Source organism: Sesamum indicum, linkage group LG3 (assembly GCF_000512975.1).
Source record: "Sesamum indicum cultivar Zhongzhi No. 13 linkage group LG3, S_indicum_v1.0, whole genome shotgun sequence".
NCBI lineage: Eukaryota > Viridiplantae > Streptophyta > Magnoliopsida > Lamiales > Pedaliaceae > Sesamum > Sesamum indicum.
Window position 1 is genome coordinate 904,966 of NC_026147.1, and position 20,400 is coordinate 925,365.

The window sequence follows — 20,400 nt, forward strand, 5'->3', positions numbered from 1 at the left end:
AATTTTTTTTTCTTACATAATAATATTTATTGCAAATTGTTATTTTCCCTTCTTGTTCTTCAGCTTTTCTCTCTTTCTTTACCTTTCTCTTGAGGAATCAAGATTTTCTTCGATTTGTTGATCTACTTTCGTCTTAAAACGGGCAGTGTGTTGATCTCAAATCTTGGGTTAATTGGGGTGGTCGATAAGTTCCTTATGGCTGAAAATCTCTCAGATAAAACTTCAAAGATTGGATTTTTATGAGATGGGCTGCTTAGAAAAGATGGGGGAACACTGTTGATGTTCTAAGTTTATGTGCATGGAATTAGATATATAAATACAAGGAGAGAATTTTGAGGTGGGTTCAGTGTCTTGAGTTGATATGGGTGGGTGTTTTCCCTGTTTTGGATCATCAAAGAAGGAAGGAAATAGTAGTAGCAGTAATAATGGAGTGAAAGAAGTGGCAAAAAAGGAGTCTTTCAAAGAAGGTTCAGCTGCTCACTCTAATAGCCATGTGAATAGAGTGAATTCAGGTGCATAATTTTAAAATTAGTTTGTTTAATTTAGTTTTGGGAATTCATAATTGTGGCCGAGTATCTTGAATTTTGAGTTGTTATGTTTGGTGTCTTTGTTTTCTTGTGATGGCATGATAGGGAGATCTATTGTTCCTATTGATCTGTGCTTTCCAGTAATTTGGTGGTTTTGATGAATTTGTTGAGATTTTTTTTTTCTGAATACAGAGAAGGGGGGGGGGGGGGGGGGGGTTTGTGTTTTTGTGTTTTTTGAGGGGGGGGGGGGGGGGGGGGGGGTCTTCTGTTACCTTCATTGTTGTTTTGTTGTAGTTTAAAAATCTTTGCAACTAATTTTGTGTTTTCTTTTCCCTTCAAGTTTTGATCTTTTAGTGTAAATCTGCATTTAATTAGAGGTTCTTGAGATGTGTTATCATTTTGCTGGTTTTGAAGTGAACTGAACCCAGATTCTTCTTGAACATCATGGAAAAGAATACATAAAACTCCTGCGGTCTGTTAAAAGTAATTCCCAAAAGTTAATTGCCATCATCTATCAGAGAGGTGGAACAGCAGTGCAGATGACTTACAAGTAGTTGGAAATTTGAAATGCCAATGGATTTGGGATGCATCTATGTAGCAATGCCAAGTAGGCGAACTAGTGCATTGCAGATATTGGAATATAAATTGCACCAAGATCTCAAAAGAAAGTGTTAAAACTTTCATATGTTATATTAACTCTTGATTTTCAGAACTCCCAAGTCACTCAACCTTCTTAAGTATCCTGTATTCTTACGCTTATGCACTTACCTAAATGTGGTCCAGATAAATCAAGAGCTCGGAATAGTAGTGATTCTAAGAAGGAAACAGGAATTCCAAAAGAGCCAACAGCCCATATCGCTGCACAAACATTTACATTCCGTGAGCTTGCTGCAGCAACGAAGAACTTTAGACCAGAGTGCTTGCTTGGTGAAGGTGGGTTTGGACGAGTTTACAAAGGCCGACTGGAGAGCACTGGACAGGTGTGTTTATATAAATTATCAATGGAATCATCAAATTTTGATTAATGCCTTTGTCCAATGTGTTCCATTTGTTATCTAAACAAGAAGAAACTATGATAATATGGCATGATTTATTTTTAAAGAACATGAATGTGCCTTGAGATTTGAATCTAATATGTTGAACTCTATTGTAACTTGTAGATTGTAAATGTCTACTTGTCAGGTGGTTGCAGTTAAACAACTTGACCGAAATGGCCTGCAAGGGAATAGAGAATTTTTAGTCGAGGTTCTCATGCTTAGCCTGTTACATCATCCAAATCTCGTCAACTTGATAGGATATTGCGCTGATGGGGACCAACGTCTTCTTGTTTATGAGTACATGCCGTTGGGATCTCTAGAAGATCATTTACATGGTTAGTCATGCAGTTAAAATACCCGTTTATATTTTCTTCTTCAGAATTCTTGTATTCTTATTGGAATTAAAAATATGGCCTATAAACTAAATAAATTATCATCGCAATAGTTCTAGTTGATGGGAATTATTGGAGAAAATATTAAATCGGTTAGAGTTTGGATTATTATATTTGTTTATGAGTATTGTTATGTTTCAGAAACACCACCATTAGATAATGGCGAGATATTGTTAGTGTAAACTAAGATTGCAACGTAAATTATTCTACATTTATAGCATTTGGCACATTTTTTTCATTTTCTCGGGGGATGTCTATCATTGTCTTGTCCTAGGCTGTGTTCTATATTCTAGTATCATGCAGACTTCATGAGTTTTTGTGTCTATAGGAAATAGACCTAATATTTGAACAAAAAATGATACTAGAGAACTTTAACATCGGTTGTAGGAGAAAATATTTTTCTCTCTTAAGGTAGTTAAATTGCGATTGTTTGGCATCGCATTGCATCTCATCTCAACAAGAAAAAAAGAGATAGGATGAGTTTAGATGTGGCAGAAATAAATTTTTAAAATTTGCATCAATGTGAAATAAAAGGGTAATGATGATAATTGATATGATGTGTAAATGATATTAGGTAAGAGATAAAATGTAATGACTAAAGTTGATGTGATATTTTACTTTAAGTAATGAAATGTGTTTGGGATATGTTTTTAGAAAAAATCTGACCAACAAAATGTAGCTACAGAGTATAAAAGAAATATTTCATAAGTTGATATTGAGATGGAAAATTATTGTCCAAGCAAACCCTCGCTTACATTTTCTGGTCCGCATCTTTGCAAGTTGCTATTAATTCAATTTTAGTTCCTCCATCATATTTCCATTGAACAGAATGAGTTCTGGTCAGTTGAAGTTCGCTTAATCCTCATGAGACACTCTAGAAATCAGAATGTTGGTGCCCCAAGTTCGAAATTCTTATTGTTTTTCCCAACTTTGAAGGTTTTACGACTTTTCTTTTTTTGCATGTTGCAACCGTATTCACAGTTAGCAGGCACTGAGGCATGGATGTGTAGGAAAATAGAAACGTTGGGGAACTAATTTTGATGAGCATTGAATCAAATGCACTGAAATTGAATTAGCAGCCAAGATGCCAAACTAAAAATGTAATTACCCCTTTATTTCTTGTATTACGGGACAGTCAAGTGGAGAAAGATTGGGAACATTTAGGTGTTATAAAAATTACAAATACTACATTATGTCATTGTGGTGTAATTAGAGTTTTATCTTCTGGAACACAGTAGAGGTCTTATGATAACGCGATCATGTATTAATGCAAACATAATAGTCTAGTTCTCTTGAACTGTAAATGGTTGAACGTTCAAAGTTATTTGAAAAGGGACGTGCACAGCAATAGTTGGCGTGAGCACTACTTTACCTAGGAGCCCTCTCTGGATACGAGACCAACTTCTTAGTCGGTATATAATTTCAAGTTACTGTTTTTAGATTGAATGATATATGAAGCTAGGAAATATTGCTGGACGTAAACTCCATCCATTTAGATTTGAAAGAGAGAAATGGGCACGATGGAAGTCTGTAGATAATATTGAGAAACTTCTACAGAGGTGGCATCAAATTTAAGGAACTACTTGTGAAGAATCAATTGCGTTAATTGCATGTAGCTATTAGGTCATTCTGGCATCAGAATATGCAGCTAGCCTGCATGGGCTGGGTTATAACTAAAAGTAATGTCCGGATAAGAAATTTTAGTTTTGAGAAGTTAAATCGAGACCTGCAGATTTGAAGGATATCAGAAGCATGCAATATTCATCTTGAAAATGATAGGTTCCTTTGATGGGGCGTTGGAGGGAATGTTTGTGTCTGATGGGCGTGCAGGCCAGAGCCAAGACAAGAGGTGAATGTATATAGTGATCCTGAATTGTGGAAATAAGGTATTGATGCCGCCACATGCCTGTGGGGGGCCGCTGCAGCATTTCACATGGATTGATACCGAGACAGGAACCCATTTACCAGTGGACCTCAGGAGCTTGTGGACTCCCACAGTCGCTCCATTGATGATGGCCTAAATCTTAAAAACTCGGCTCATAGTATGGAATGCTTTTGTATGAAATACGTGATTGGCTTGAAGCATGAATTATGCAAAGACGCTTAGTGCCTCAAAAAGGGTCTAGGGTCACATAGGGAGGACGATTGAATCAAAGTTTGTATGGCTTGAGCGAGCGTTCTGTTCGTACCTAAACTCTTGAAAGGTCCATTTAGTCTCCAACTTTTTGTGTTTGGGCCTTATTATTCATTCAACTGTTTTCACTGCCCTGTTCATTTTATATCATCTGGTTTGTTAACTATTGAACTAAACATGGCTTCTCTTCATCCAACTTCTATTACAAGAGATTTTTGTTTGAAAAGGAACTGGATTTTTGACACATATATGGTAATATCCTTTCTTCTATCTTCCAATTGGTTACTTATGTGATGTCCATATGCAGATCTTCCACCGGATAGAAAACCTTTGGATTGGAATACAAGGATGAAAATTGCTGCTGGTGCAGCAAAGGGCCTAGAATATTTGCATGACAAAGCGAATCCACCAGTCATATACAGAGATTTGAAATCTTCCAACATCCTTCTTGATGAGGGATATTTCCCTAAATTGTCGGATTTTGGACTTGCAAAACTGGGTCCTGTTGGTGATAAAACTCACGTCTCGACTAGGGTGATGGGGACGTATGGTTATTGTGCTCCCGAATATGCCATGACCGGTCAACTTACTTTGAAATCCGATGTGTACAGTTTCGGAGTTGTCTTCCTTGAACTCATAACCGGTCGGAAAGCTATTGATAATACTCGTGGTGCAGGGGAGCATAACCTCGTTGCATGGGTATGATGTGCTATCTTTCTTTGCTACATTTGTTTCTTTTCTATGATATACATGAGAGCAGTTGATGGATGTGCAATATCAACTGATATCTTCTGTTTTCTTTAATTGACTTAGGCAAGGCCTCTTTTCAAGGATCGGAGAAAGTTTCCGAAAATGGCTGATCCTCTACTGCAAGGCCAGTACCCGATGCGTGGACTCTATCAAGCACTAGCAGTGGCTGCCATGTGTTTGCAAGAACAAGCTGCAACAAGACCTCTGATTGGGGACGTCGTGACAGCTTTGACCTATTTGGCATCCCAAACGTACGATCCTAACTCACCTTCTGCGCAGAGTAACAAAATTGGTCCATCTACTCCGAGGCATAGGGATGAACGAAGGAATCCATCCGATGGAATGGAGGGCCTAGATGACTCTGGACGTGGAGCCCACCATGGTTCCCCTTCCACTTACAAGAATTCGCCTGATTCCAGGAAGAGAGACTCTGCCTTTGTAAGTGGTGCAGATTTGCGAAGGATTGAAACTGGTGGTGCCTCGGGGCGGAGATGGGGTTTGGATGAGTCTGATCGTCCTGCTTCTCAAAAGGACAGCCCTGTCAGTGCAGGTAGAGGTGGAGAAACTCCAAGGAACCGGGACCTAGACCGAGAACGTGCAGTTGCTGAGGCCAAGGTGTGGGGCGAGAATTGGAGGGAGAGAAAGCGCGGAAACACCATTGGCAGCTTCGATGGTTCAAACGAATGATTTCTCAGCATGTTATCCTTTCTGATAACAGCCGATTCATCATCTTGCAAGGATCATCATGGAGAGTTAGATGCATCATTCATAGCACAGGTTTCAAGATTCGAACCAGAGAAAGCCTCAGACATCATCCCGCTGCCATTCCTGTAATTCAGCATAAGGCTGAATGTCTCTCAGTTAAGCGATTATGGAAGCGGGGAACAAGTGATGGGTTTTAGAGGATGCCATTCTGGTGGTATCTGTATTACAATGTTGTTCGCAAGATGTTACTCTATGTATGTAGGATTGTCGTAATAGGTAAGGAAGAAAGGCTGAGAAGAATGTCTGAATTTTTGGCCTTGTGGGTTTGGTTTGGGTGTCCAAAGTGCCCTATAGTACATCTTCTTGTAGTTATATAGTGCCCAATTTGTATGGATATTTTTCATTCAGCCCTTTGTTCAGCTATAGAAAGAAATTGATGCACGATGGGTCCACTGTGAATTTGCCTTCGTGCCCCTACCCTGCCCTACTCCTGCATACTCATTCTTAATGGGGATCTTGACGGAAAAATATATGAACAAGCCAGTTGGCCTTTAGCTTGAGAAACAGAGCGTGTGCTCATTGTTTCAAGTGCAAAAATGCCACTGTGTCAACTATGGCCTCATTTATTTTTTATTATTAGGTTGGATAAATAGAATCTTGTAAGGTACGTACTTTGTATAGCAAGTACCCAATTTTTATCCCCAAATCCGGTATAGATCACAATTCCTCTTGAATAATTATACCCGCCGAAAAAAGTCCAGGTAAATGGGGCCTATATTTAGTATTAATCTGCTCAAAGGTCACTTGTTAAGAAGGTCCTATATTCAGAACAGTGACAACCAAACCACTGTTACCTCGCATAGCTACGCCATTTCTATTCCAAAATTTACTTGCATAATGCATCTACCATTAGATTATGCTGCCTCAAGAGTCAAGGTGTACACTGTACCAATTGAAGCCATTTGGCTTAAGGCAAAATAACCCCAAATGATCCACCATAATATGACTAGAATAATTTTCTCATCTTTCATTACCAAATACGCCTGACGTCATCTTCTCTTCCTCCCCTGCCAAAAAGCCACATCTCTGGTTTAGTCCTATACGAAAATACTGCAGTAAACCCAAATTTATAAATGATTATGCATAACAACAAACCGAGCTCACATAGTCATCCATCGATAATTGCTTTCGCTTCTTCAGAGTGTTTGGAGGACTCTCTGCTGCATGTCTAGCAGCAGAACGCTTGGATGGGGTCATATTCTGTTAGGAGCAAAGAAGGGAAAGGCAACACTCAGAGGAGAAATATTACTATCAGTCATACATTTGTAAATACGTGAAATCATGCAAGAACCAGTTCCCAGCGAGACTAAAACGGATTAAAAGCTTACAATCCAGACGTTATACAAGTTAACTCTGGGTCTTTTTCCCTCTAAACAAAACAAGATTTCAAGTGAGAAACAGATGATCAGCGTACCTTTGCTAGTTTTTTCTCTTTACGGGCCTGCCTCTCCCGCTCATCATATTCTTGGTTTTCTCTCTCCACCAACCGGATAAGTGTATCACATCTTCTTGCAAGTTCTTGAGTGGTACGGGACTTCACAAACCAATCAAACCGAAACAATGGCGAAGTACGAAATGCTGCCTTCAGCTCATCCCAATTCCCATACCCAAGCTTGTGAACCATACATATCTGAGAAAGAATCATAATCAGCATGATATTTCTTGTACAATAAGAGAAGAGAATCAAAACATGATTTAAAAATTGGTAAAATACTTATAAGTCTAACCATGAAACGATCACATTCTTCATTGTATAACTTCCCTTTGTTCTGGCCGTACTGGATCTTTAATTCCAGCCATGGGTTCTTATACCGATCCAATTTCTTCCCAATAGCTTTCATGATTTCATCTTTCCGTGAAATTCTAGCCTCCCCTCTTTCAATGTTTTTAATAATCCTGTCATAATCTGGAATATCATAATAGAAATTAGTATCATGCTTAAAATGCAGGAAAAGGCCTGCCTTGAGAAATTGTCAGATAATAACTAAATTTTGTATTCTCCGAAGAACATGGGAGGACACTTGGAGCATTTATCTTCCTATAAATACATACAATTTTTTGTAATTTCAAGAAAGGTCTATATCCATGTAACATTATGAAATAAATATAGATTACTTAACAACACTTCTGAAAACATTTCATCCGCCTTTTCCCCACAAAAATTTCTCCAATTAACAAAATGATGGCATTCTCCACGTCTAGTGGCAAAGACAGTTAGAAGTGATAGATCTCTCAAAATTGTAAGCATCAACTTGAAACCAACTACTTGTTGCTTACCATTCAATTCTTTATATCTTTCCTTGAAAATGTTTGCATATCTTTCAACCTCTTCCTCTGATTTTCCTTCCATTTCAGAAGCAATACTCTGGATATCATTTCGGCCATACTTCTCGCAGGCCCTGATGAAAGTGTTGAAGTCCCTTCTACTCCATGTTGAAAATCCCTACATAATACAACTATCAGGTGAAGCTGTACAGAAGTTTGGAATCAATGCAGAAGATCACAGAAACATACTTCTTCCAGCAGTCTCTCCTTCTCTTCCTGCTCCTCAGCAGTCAAGGGGTCCCCCCCATCTGATAGACAACAGTATATTAAGAGGATGGCCCAGTGAAAAGGGACAGACCATAGAAACTGCTTCTAATAAAGGAAAAACACCTTCAGGTTCATCCACCTCAATTGTGTCTTTCACTTGATTCTTCTGATGTGTCTGATGAGCCATAAGGAAGAAAAAATAAGCGGGGTATTGCAAGCAGACGCATAAAAGGAAATCGTAAGAGTATCCCAAACACCCACCATAAGGTAGCGCACTTCTTTTTCGTACAACTCACTAAGACGCTGTGTGTTGAAAAACTGGAAATCATGCCTTGTCAAGAAACACACGTGTTAAGAAGTAGAAGAAAACCATAAATATTACCAGAGAAACTCAGATGGACTAAAAATTCTTACAACTGTGGCATCCTAGGAATTCGAGGCTCTTTTGGTCTGGCAGGACCACTTTGGCGCAGTGTCTGTTTGAAGTATTCCGATTCAGAGTAACTACAAACATTAAAAAGCATGTTATTTTAACCGATAAAATTGAGTACATAATTTAAGCAATTGAAGAAAGACATACTTGCGTTTCCTTTCTCTTTTTGGAGGTTCAATCCAATTTTCACTGACAATTTTCTTGAAATCAAACTTATTTTCATCCTTTACCGACAAGGAAAGAACGAGAAACATGAGCTGGAAGAAAGAATGCACGAAAGGTCACAATGGACAGCCATAAGCACAGTGACCTACCTTTTCATCATCAAAATCATACAAGTCAGCAGCTGCAGAAAGTCAAAGCAATTACATTGGTCTCACTAACAGAGAACATTCCAGAAGAATGAATAAGACATAAGCATCTTAAATGGAAACAAGTAACGAGGAGCATACTGTCATCCATTTTGAATTTGATGGCATCTTCTGTAAATTTTTTCATCTTGGCATCAAGTTCAGCAGTTGCCTCCTCTCCCTTGGCAATAATTCTATCTATATCTTCATCTGTTATTGTACTATCTTTGGAACTGAAAACCATTTCGGCACCAAATCTCACCATCTGCAGCAGTTCATCCTTATTCACAGCTGCATAACATAAAACAATAAAATGTTAGCAATTATATAACTCTAATATAGTCCACTTGAAGGAACCAATATAGTTATGAGAAAGTCTCACTCTTCTGTTCTGCTAGTCTCCCTTGTTGGATAACCAAAGCATCAAGGGCAAGCTTCTTGTAGGCCCTTTCAATAACTTTTTCCTCAATGGTGTACTGTCAAAGATCATTTGAAGAAAGCATGAACACATTATGCTACTTGTTCTAATTCCATTAACATGAAAACCTGACAAACCTCGGTGCAGAACCGGAAAACTTGAACTTCCTTCTTCTGTCCAATTCTATGAGCACGGTCCTGAGCCTGCAAATCAACCTGTGGATTCCTGCAACGAACCAAAGACAACATTTTCATGTTGAAGTCAACCCTTGATGCATCACCAGCAGCAGCCTTACCAATCACTATCATAGAGAATGACAACATCAGCAGTGGCGAGGTTGATACCAAGACCTCCAGCTCTGGTTGACAAAAGAAAGACAAACTTCTCACTTCCTGGCTTGTTGAAGGCTTCAATGGAAGCATCTCGATCTTCCCCACCAGTATTTCCATCAATTCGACAGTACAGATGTCCACGGAACATCAAGTAATCTTCAAGAATGTCCAGCAGCCTTGTCATCTATTTATACAATCAAAAGAAATTCATCATGGGGAATCCACACCCACCAAGGAAAAAAGCGACAGACAAATTAAGAAGAATTTGACAACAACCAATCCAGAAACATTCAGGCTGGTAAGGAAAAAAAAAAACTTCAGAGAAGATGATCAGGAGGTTAACATAACCAACCTGCGAAAATATCAAAACCCTGGAATCACGCTCTTTTAGCTTTGGAAGCAACTTGTCTAGAAGAACCATCTTGCCTGCATTTCACACCACACCAAAATAAATATGAAGATAATAAAGGGCAATCATAGAAGGAAAAACAATCATCATTTTTCTCCTGATGTATGAAGAAATAATATACCAGAATTTTCTATGAGATGTTCACCGGTTGTATAAGGTGGGCCAGGCTCAGCACCTTGAAATAAATATGGATGATTACAACATTTTCGCAGCTGCATCGCCACATTAAGAAGGCGTTTGCGTTCTCCACCAGCGTTTACAACCTCAAGATCTTTCTGAAGCAATGCCCTATAGTATTGCTTTTGCATCTGGGACATACCAACTTTAAGTATTGTCTCCTTCTTTGGAGGCAAACCCTTTTCAACATCAGACTTCAACCTTCTGAGAAGGAAGGGCCGAAGAACCTAGTTGATCACCAAACATAAAAAATACAACAAAACAAAATAAAATCAATCAGAAAAGAATACTCGAGCAATGAAGCAAAAATAGGTCTGTGAACTCAACCTCTTCTGCGTGTGCTAGCTGTATTTAAGATAACACCAACTGATGATTAAACATTTAAGTGCAGCAATATACATCTTTGGAAGTTCTGCACAAAGTTCTAACATTTCCAACATGCTGAAAAACTTGTTCTCCATGCGAAACCATGCACATCTCATCAAATATCAGAGATTAATTTTACAAGGAGAAAATGCATCTACAAGAATCAAAAAACAATTTTATACCTTATGAAGCTGCTGGACAACTTCTTGCTGATCATTTTCACCAGATATTTGGAACCATTCATCAAAAGTTTCAGCAGAGCTAAATATCTCAGGAAGCAAAAAGTTGAGGAGAGACCAGAGTTCATGGAGATTATTCTGCAAATAAACTCCATGTCATAGGAACAGAAATAATAAACTAATAGATGGAATATTTGAAGACTCCTTAAAAATGACAGCAATAAGAGTGAATGTTCAAAATAGCCATCCGATATTCCTTTGAATTCACCATGATAAAGCTACTATTACAGCAACATCTAGAGAATGTTTCTCGTCACTCGTGTCTGAATGCCTCAAAGAATTCAAGAAAAGTGGAAACACTAAAGCACTAGACAGCTGCTAGTACAGCCAAATGTTTTACATATTCCCCTCAAGATGAGAAGGTCCAGCATGATAAAGCACCATGAAGATAAGGAAATCATTGGATGGGCAAATGTCAAACTGCAGCTCATAACTTACAAATTGACAGACAACCTGATACATCCTGTTAAACTATACAAACACAGAGCGAAATCAACAAAGTCTCATGACCTCAGACCACTGCAAAATTTAGAAACAATACCTGAAGTGGTGTTCCCGTGATTAGAAGCCTGTAGTTAGTATTATAAAGTCTCATCGTTTTGGATAGAAGAGAATTCTCATTCTTAATTCGATGAGCTTCGTCAATAATGATATAGCGCCAGCTAAATCGACGCAAGGCAGACTTCTCTTTGATGGCCATTTCAAAACTAGTGACACAAACATCAAACTTGCCAGCAACAAGCAATTCCTCACGTATATATCTCTGGAAGATTGAGCATATATGAGTTAATAAAAGTAGCAATGGAACTAGAAAAGCAATATCCAAACTGTTACTGCAGGCTTACTCTTTCATCAGGATTTCCAAGAAACTTTATAGCCCGCAAAACAGGACAAAACCTTTTGATTTCCTTCATCCAATTGCCAAGTGTGGATTTTGGAGTAACAACCATGTGAGGGCCTGTGATCCCTCTGAACTCATGCAAGTAACCCAGCAACGAAATGGTTTGCAAAGTTTTACCAAGCCCCTAATTAAGAACAACAAAAAGCATCACTGAAATTTCTGCAATAAGTAAATGCAAATACTAGTCTCCTTCTATACCATTTCATCAGCAAGTATTCCATTAATCCCATTCTCATAGATTCGTATTAGCCAGTTTAAGCCAGCAAGCTGGTAGTCTCTCATCTTTCCCTGGATACCTATAAGACAAATGTGCAGAGTAATTGAGCATACTTCATGAAAATAAATAGAAAGTACTACCAGTATAGCAAATTCTAGACTAAACCATATAATATGTTTACTGGCAATAATAATTCAAGGCATTGACACATTTAGTAGACCACAGACAACATGTCTTACAACCATGAAATTGTATGTATACCAAACTGTGCCACAAACTGTAAACCACAATCAGTAACATTTATAGAAGAAATGACAAAGCAGTTAAGATAGTGAGGGCAGACAAAATCATCTTACAAGATGGCTGTGCCACTAGCCTCGTGTTTCCAGTGCCAGAAAGGCCATCTTCTTCCTCTTTGAGATACACTTCATCTTCTTCCTCTTCAGTTAATTTTGATGCATGGCGACCCCTGCAAAATACATTTGGAGAATAAAAGAGGATTAGAGTGAATCTCAAAATACATTTTCTCTTGGTTTCACAAGATTATTAATTTAATAGAAGATGAATTTCATGAAGTTCAGAAAATATTAAGTTTAATAATCCACAAATCCTCACTGTGAAATTTCCTTTCTGTAAATGTAATGATCCCAAGTCTATCTCTACTAATTAACTTGACTATCTCCTTTTCGCCTACCCCATTGCCAAAGAACTTCAATTTTTGGTCTCTATGCATTACTTATTTCAACCTCGGCTTGGACTAATCCAGCACAACAACTATTGATATCTGCCTCTCTCAAGAACTACAATTTAATCACCATCAATCAGCTTCTCTAAAATTCTCTCCACTAAGACCTGTCTCCTTGCCTTGAAACTAGCAAATAGAAAAGCATAAATCAGAATAGCATAAACTCTTACTGCAATTGACGGCAAAACCATTACCCATCTCGACTAGCCTGCTTAACACCTCCACTGCCCACGGTGGATATACAGAAGATAAACAGTGAAAAGGGTACCAGAGTGAGTGGTTTGTCCTGTTGGCACTATCAGTTCGGTGGTCGCTAGGGGTGAGTAAGCAAAGAGACACAAGAAGAAGAAATGGCAAAACGAGGAAGAAGAAAAAGGAAAGAAAGGATTTTTAAGATTTGTTGTCTCCGGAGAGTAATAAAAGCATCCTCAAAATTGGAAGACAAGGACAGCCTCACACCAGTCATAAGATACTAGGTGGTGTGTGGCAAACTCATTGCGTATGCATAAATACTTTAACAATAAAACTAATTAATTATTTTTAAATCAAAATTTTATTTGTATTTTTTCTACCAGAAAAACTTTTAATATATGAATAATAAGTTAAGAAAATAAAAATTTGTGAAAACAGGGACAATACAGGAGTAGGAGGGGGGAAAAAAAGAAACCTAGAAAGAAGTGAGAAAAAACGGGAATTGAAGAAAGATGAAAAAAAGAAAAAACTAATTGAAGATGTAGTCATTCACGGACCAAAGACATTAAGACACCGAATACAAGCTCTTCAAATATAAATTATAAGATATGAGCCAGTTCTTTAGAGAAATTTTACAATGAAATTGAACTCGCATGCAACCAAGTGATCGAGCCTGTCCAGCGGCAGGGAACCAAACAGTAGAAAGTAAAACTCATCTTGATTCATCCTAAAGTGCCAGGTCATTTACAGCGGAAAGACTAAAAAATTGATGAACAAGTTAACACATAACTACATCTATAAATTTCCAAAGGTGATGGAAATATTATGATTGGAAGAACCAATCAACCTCTTCGAGATTTAAATTAGTAACTAAATTTCTGGTGAAGACAAGAGCATCTTCAAAACAATAATTAACTCAATCTTAGCACACAAACACAGGCAACTTTGAGCTGAAGATTATATTGAAAAGGCAAGACAATTCTAGTGGAAGAATCTGAGCCCCATAATATGGTAACAGCTCAGAACGTCAAGTTATATATCATAATAATTAAATACTATGTTGGGGTCGTGTTCAGTTGGTTTCTCTGTTGATTTGGAGATTTTACAGCCAAGGTTTGACTCCTGGATATGCATTTATTATCTTTTTAGCTCATCACTTAAAAAGATCCAGACATTAAATTAATTGAATTATAGTAGTAAAAGAAGAATGTCTAACCCTAGAATATAGACCCTTTTCTCTACTCTGTGCTGAGCCCCCGATTCTATTTCTCTCTCTTTATTTCCATTTTTTTTTTTTATTTTTCAGCTGCCTTCTTCTTTCTTTCTATCCTTTTTCTTCTTTCTGACCTCATCCAGCAGCCATTAGCATACCTCTCACCTCTCTCCCTCTGGTAAGTTTTTCCTCCACAATATTCCACCGTCATCTCTCATAGACTCCCAGCCCATATCAGCAGCAAAGTACACCCTCAACTATACATTTCATCATTTATAACTTTGTCTACCTTCAGATTTGTTGATAATTAACATCATGATTTATAAATATAAATACCCAGGTTACTTTAAATGAGCTTAAGCCACCGGTAACGTGCTAAAACTGCCAGCACACGACTGGAGCGTAGAAGCAACTGCACTGATGGAAAACTTATGTGACAATGTGCAGAACAATGTGTGATGTCATACAATTCCTGACCACCATTCTGACCATGCCCCCCAAAAGAAAAGAAAAAAGCCCAGCTCTTAAGATGCTATTGCAAAAGACTACACATCCAAATCCCCAAAATAACAAGGTGATTACATGTGAAACAACAAGAAAAGATCAATGCCTTAAAATCTCAAGCTATGCAGCAATACCGGAAAACACGGTAGCCCTTACCAGGGAGGCAAAACTCATACACATAAAAACCACTCACCTTCCTTTTGCCTTCTTCTGAGAGGCAGATTGAGCTCCCTGTGCAAAGTGAGCAAATAACTCTGTCTGCTGCAATAGATAGTTCAGACGACCCTTTCCTCTCTTGTTCTGTCCAGATTAACTAGTTCAATCTTAAAATTCAGTAGATAGAACACTATAGTGATGATGTCAAGTAAGAATTCTTTTCTCAGATAACAGACCATATCAGCATCAATAGCAGCATTCTGGGCATCAAGTATTTCTTGTATCTTCTGCTGCTTCATTCTCTGCATTTCTTTGAGTCTGGCTTTTTCACGCTTGGAGACTTCAGCAGCAACCTCCTGCAAAATAATACAAAAACAAAACATGCTATCGATCACCCAATCATTTAAGGCAAGTTACGTATCTCCAATCTCGACCAAAACTAACTGCAGAATATTGAATTCTTTTAGCTGCTTAGTTTTCAAATATTTTTTTTAACAGTCTTGAAGACTAAACTGTCTAAAGGTAAATGCATGGAACAATTAAGATGATTTCTTAAAAGCACTCATCCAACCCAATTAAACCGATACATCATTCCCCGTATTTTCAAGGTATTCAATAGTCTAGAAGGGTGAACTGTGGAAGATAATACATGCAGCAAGAAAAATCTTTACTTGAGGCCTCGAGGGAGGGAAGGAAAAAAAAAAAGAAAGCAAGAGGGCACGTCCTAACAAATCAGAACAAAATGCTACTTCACTGGACTGCATGCAAACCTATTCATGACACGCGGAATAAACACCAAATTCGAACATCAAAATGAAACGAAGATCAATTCCATCCGAATAAACTACACACACATCAGTCGCGCTTACAATAAAAACTGCAAAATTAATAAATAAAATATAGCAATATCAACCAAAAACCTAACTTCGCACAGGCAGACATTGTCGTGACGTCTCCACCGACATACACTTAAAAAATAAAGCAGCAACAGAAAAACACACAAACAGAAGCAATTTTTTTCTACAAATCTCCTCGGCGCAGAACCTTGATATCACAGACAAACCTCATTGTCGTCATCTTCTTCAGCAGCGGCGTCGGGCATCTCCTCCTCGTCGTCGTCGTCGTCGGAATTATCGGCGCTCCGAGCGACGGTTTCGAGCTCCTCCTCGTCCTCCTCATCGCTAGCCTGATCCTTCACCTCTTCCTCCGCCGATGAATTGGAAATGTAATCGTCGGAGGACTCCTCCGCTCGCGAGGATTTCGCCATACCGACGATCTTCTAATCTTTGAAGAGAGAAAAGGGTACTGCGATTAACTCACAATACGTATAGGAAAGAAAAAAAAAAAAAAAGAATGTACTCTTCCCGGTCGACAGTGGAGATGATAAATAAAACGGAGCGACCAAATGTGAAAACGGGTCGGTTCATATGGTATCGGGTTTGGATTCTTCTGCGTATTTCCCGCCACCCTTGAGACCTGGTGGCCCCCGCAGTTGGGTTTGGCCTTTGTGCTATACATTTTCACGGGTTTGGACCGTCGGAATCGAATCGAATCGTACTAAATACCAAATTAAAAATTTATTTAATTTATTTTTTATTGAATTAATAAAAAATTTTAAATATATATATATGTAATGTTAGTTTATTGGTCATAAATTATTTGACAATCAATCATTATAATAAATTATGTATCGATCATTAAAATTATTATTTTTTGTTATAAATAAAAATATTCAAATTTTTTTTTGAATGTGAATGTGTAATATTTCTCAATTTTATCAGTCGAATTGACGTGTCATTTTGCAATTTAATATCTATTTTTGAGAATCCGATATAAAACAAGTCGGGCTTTACATGAATCAGTCTTGTGTCAGGCTCTACTTTAATCTAACAAATAAAATTATGTTTACCTCAAATCGACCCATCAAGATGCATGAAGCCTGGAAATTTGGTGACGAATTTATTATCTTGAACATATGTAAAATCAAAATTTATTATGAACTTTAATTTATAACACACTTATTGGGTAATTTATTTTGAATTATTAATTAGTGATTTATTCTAAATTTAATGCCTATTTTATTTATCACCACTTTAGATGAATTTACATAATGATTAAGAAGATAATTTTAGGTCCAAATTTTTAGTACAATGGTTTTTTTTTTTTTTTGAATTTTACATAATAGAATTGTTATTTGAGCTGTGTTGTTTGAATTTTATTAATACTAGTTGTCCTGGCACCCCGTTGCTACGTGCATAAGATAAATATTTATTCATATTTTGAAATATATTATAAATAAAAATATATAAATCAATGCTATTATTATTTTTTAATAAAATTTTAAATGTATTATTAACACAACAAACAAATCAGTATAGTGGTATAATAAATTATCGTTTGTGAATAATAAATTATAACTTTTTTTAAACGAATTTTCAGATACTAGTTAATACCCAGTGCCAAGGCACCGCAAAACTGTATTTCTAAATAAGTACATAAATTATGGATTAATTTTTTTTTTTCTTTTTAGATCGTTTGGACTCTTTGGGCTGGTTTATTTATATGCACATACATCTCTTCTAATATATTTATAAATTTTTGTTTATTTTTAAAAAAATATTAATAATTCAAATTTCTTCTATTTAAAAATTATATAATTTTATCAAATGGGCATTTATAATTTCGTTGTCATTTCCCCAATTATATTAATAATGCATATGGACCCCGGACGACTTCAAAATCTCACATAAATATGGACAAAATGCATAAAACTCCCCTGTGTTTTAAAAAGTCTGCAAAAACAACTCTCTTGTTATGAGAATAGGCTAAAAGCCCCATCCTGTTTTGTTTTAGTCAGCAAAAAACCCCCATTCTGTTAGAAACTAATGGGAGGTGGAGAAGACGCGCGTCTGCTGCGTTTGGTAGTGTTTTTCTGCGATTTAAATTGATATTTAATGACTTTTTGGACCAAAATACCCCTCTATGGGTCTATATAATATGCAAAGGGGTTTTTTGCTTGTTTTGTGTCTTCTTTTGCCATTTCTCACCCTAAAAAAAAATAAGTGTTAAATTTTGCCATATTAAATTTAAGTTTAAATTCAAAGAATTTTATATTTGTTATTTGTTAAATCCAAAATTATTTTAATTAATTAAAATATATATTTAATTACAGTAATTGTCATTGTAATGTATTCTTAATTAGTTAAAATAATTAATTATTGTAATTATTTAAAATATTCTTAATTAACTAAAATATATTTTAATTAATATAATTAAAATTAATTAAAAAAATTAAAAAAAAAAGAAGAAGAAGAAGTCAGACGGCGAAGCATTCGCGGTGCTCAGCGATCGGAAAACTGAAATGCATGTATAGAGTTGACGAAAATCAGTGGGAGAGGGCTCATTCGATTCGCAAGGAGGAGACGAAGCAATTGGTGGTGGTCCACGACCGTGGGTCGCTCCGGTGACGGCGAATCGACGGCGAAAAGCTTCGGTGGTCGTGGTGGTAGCCCATCGTCTATGATAGATGAAATCCCAAATTGTTTGAGGGGAAATGTTTGCCTCATCAAGAGGATTCGAATGATATGTGTGGCGCCCGGTGACTCGCCGTGACGACGCCGGAATTTTAGAGAGAAGATGGCGGTGAAATATTGGGCGTACCTATGGATTTCAAGGGTGCCGTGGTGACGCGTCTGGAGGAATTTCACGACACGAACACTATGGCTGGACCGGTCGTACGACGGTGAATCGAACAGTGGTAGTTGTGACGGCACGGCAGACGCCGTTCGGCCGGCCGGTGGCAGCGGCGAAGGGGTGGGGGTGGGGTTGTTAGTTTTTATTATAATAATAATAATAATAATAATAATAATAATGGTAATATATATTTTTTTAATTTTAAATTATTTTTTTAAAATCTAACGATTGAGATTAATTGATTAGATCTAACGATCATTATTTGATCAAAGAAGATCCAACGGTCATTAAAATAAGAAATAGTATATATTAAGTAAGGGTATAACGGTCATTTTCTAAAAAATTAACGCCGTTGGTTGGATTTAACGGAGAGGGGGCGATTGAGCTGAATTTTACAAAATACAGGTGGGCTTTTAGCCTATTCTCATAACAAGAGGGTTGTTTTTGCAAACTTTTTAAAACACATGAGGGTTTTATGCATTTTGTCCCATAAATATACTAATAATACTCAAGTCATAAACGATTTCTTCGGGGGCAATTGGGGAATAGTCTGAATTAAACGCATTTCCTTTTCTTCACAGGAAGTTTGTTGTGTCCCTGTCCAATCGGAAAACCGCTCGTCGAACTCATACGATGTCGCGTTGCGTCTTCTGACACTATCTAATACCTATTGCCGGGAAACACATAGCGTTGGTCGAATTGGAGCTCCGAATTTCGATCCGGGCCGTTCAAATTGGTTATTTGCTATGTTGTTTTTATGTTTAATTTTCTATATGAGCATTTACGATCTGGTGAGTTGTCAAATTTGATTGATTGTTTTGCGTTTATGATTATTTCTGGCAGGCATGGGAACGAGGACTTTGCTGATTGTGGGAGTTTTCATATCTTTGTTTGCGTTTTCTTCTTGCAGAGGTATCAATTGGTTAAAAAAGGTTGTGATAAACCTGGTGCATATCGACTTAAGTAGGATGTTAATAGGATTTTATTTCCTTCAAGACATTGATTTCCAGTTGATTGTTGTTTATTAGTGGCTCAACTTTTGAAAAGAGTTCAAGATATTGCTTTTTCAGTTGATAATTTTGTTTTCAATATGCAGGCTTATAATTTTGAATGGTTCAATTTTATTGAAAAGGGTCGTTTTGGATATGCAGTTCAGCATGTGAAATTTTCCAATATTTGCTTTTTGTTGCAGAATTGAACGTGAAGGTGAAGAACAAGCACAAACAGCAACATCAGTTTGCTTCTTACAATCACACGCTTGCGAGAATTTTGGTGCAATATGCCTCAGCTGTAAGTTCAGTCTGAACTGCATTGTGCTATTATTAAGTAGGATGAAATCTCATATATTTGTGTTCGCCAATGCATGGTTGCAGTTGATTCTTTTTTATGCCTGGCCCTGAAGAGAGACATGTAGTAGATGTTGATAGGAGAAAATTTTTAACTAATCCTTTCCGATCAATCAGTTAATTTTCACGCAGTTACTCTGTCTTGGTCAATTGACTTTTTTCCCGTCATAGCTTATGACAATTATGGCAATGGCAGAGTTCCTGATAGTAAGGTGGACATTTGTTTAGTAGTGATAAGCTCTTGACTTATATGACAACTAAACATGTCTTGGGTTTTCAGGTATATATATCTGACTTGACTGAGTTGTTTACTTGGACCTGCTCAAGATGTGGGGGTCTAACTGAGGTAAAGTAATAATACACAGCATTGCTAATGTGAGGTGATGCTACTTGGAGTACTCCATTTTTATCACCCAATGCTCGCATTGATTCCGCTGCATTCTTGGATTTCAGGGTTTTGAAATTATAGAGCTGATTGTCGATGTGCAACACTGCCTACAGGTTTGGAAAATACTATTCCAAGGCTTGCCCTATTTTCCTTTGCCAATTTTTTTTTAAAGTTGTTTGCCCCT

The 20,400-nt window shown here is 37.2% G+C and overlaps 3 protein-coding genes across 4 annotated transcripts in view; 2 read left to right on the forward strand and 1 right to left on the reverse strand.

Moving 5' to 3' along the window:
- On the forward strand, window positions 1–5,986 carry LOC105156909 (serine/threonine-protein kinase PBL27). The gene is made up of 5 exons (XM_011073169.2): window positions 1–512; window positions 1,311–1,507; window positions 1,710–1,899; window positions 4,398–4,789; window positions 4,904–5,986. The coding sequence occupies exons 1-5, from the start codon at window positions 362–364 to the stop codon at window positions 5,525–5,527; spliced, it is 1,554 nt and encodes a 517-aa protein (XP_011071471.1). The 5' UTR covers window positions 1–361; the 3' UTR covers window positions 5,528–5,986.
- On the reverse strand, window positions 6,116–16,115 carry LOC105156910 (ISWI chromatin-remodeling complex ATPase CHR17). 2 transcript variants are annotated; one of them, XM_011073170.2, is made up of 25 exons: window positions 15,853–16,115; window positions 15,026–15,145; window positions 14,827–14,933; window positions 12,336–12,448; window positions 11,961–12,058; window positions 11,707–11,886; window positions 11,403–11,624; window positions 10,805–10,939; window positions 10,201–10,483; window positions 10,023–10,096; window positions 9,634–9,854; window positions 9,476–9,563; window positions 9,303–9,396; window positions 9,023–9,211; window positions 8,885–8,916; window positions 8,718–8,794; window positions 8,552–8,641; window positions 8,399–8,468; window positions 8,261–8,312; window positions 8,120–8,178; window positions 7,883–8,048; window positions 7,333–7,511; window positions 7,020–7,235; window positions 6,710–6,805; window positions 6,116–6,612 (listed from the first exon to the last, which is right to left on the reverse strand). In XM_011073170.2, the coding sequence occupies exons 1-25, from the start codon at window positions 16,054–16,056 to the stop codon at window positions 6,595–6,597; spliced, it is 3,183 nt and encodes a 1,060-aa protein (XP_011071472.1). In that variant the 5' UTR covers window positions 16,057–16,115; the 3' UTR covers window positions 6,116–6,594. The 2 variants fall into 2 exon arrangements, with proteins under 2 accessions (XP_011071472.1, XP_020548109.1); XM_020692450.1 differs by lacking the exons at window positions 14,827–14,933; window positions 15,026–15,145; window positions 15,853–16,115 and adding an exon at window positions 12,895–13,137.
- Window positions 19,022–20,400, forward strand: part of LOC105156911 (lipase) — a 4,261-nt gene continuing 2,882 nt past the window's right edge. The window contains exons 1-5 of the mRNA XM_011073172.2: window positions 19,022–19,218; window positions 19,326–19,394; window positions 19,675–19,772; window positions 20,109–20,174; window positions 20,282–20,329. Of these exons, the coding sequence (XP_011071474.1) occupies window positions 19,328–19,394; window positions 19,675–19,772; window positions 20,109–20,174; window positions 20,282–20,329 (279 nt within the window). The 5' untranslated portion in view covers window positions 19,022–19,218; window positions 19,326–19,327. The remainder of the gene's footprint in view (window positions 19,219–19,325; window positions 19,395–19,674; window positions 19,773–20,108; window positions 20,175–20,281; window positions 20,330–20,400) is intronic.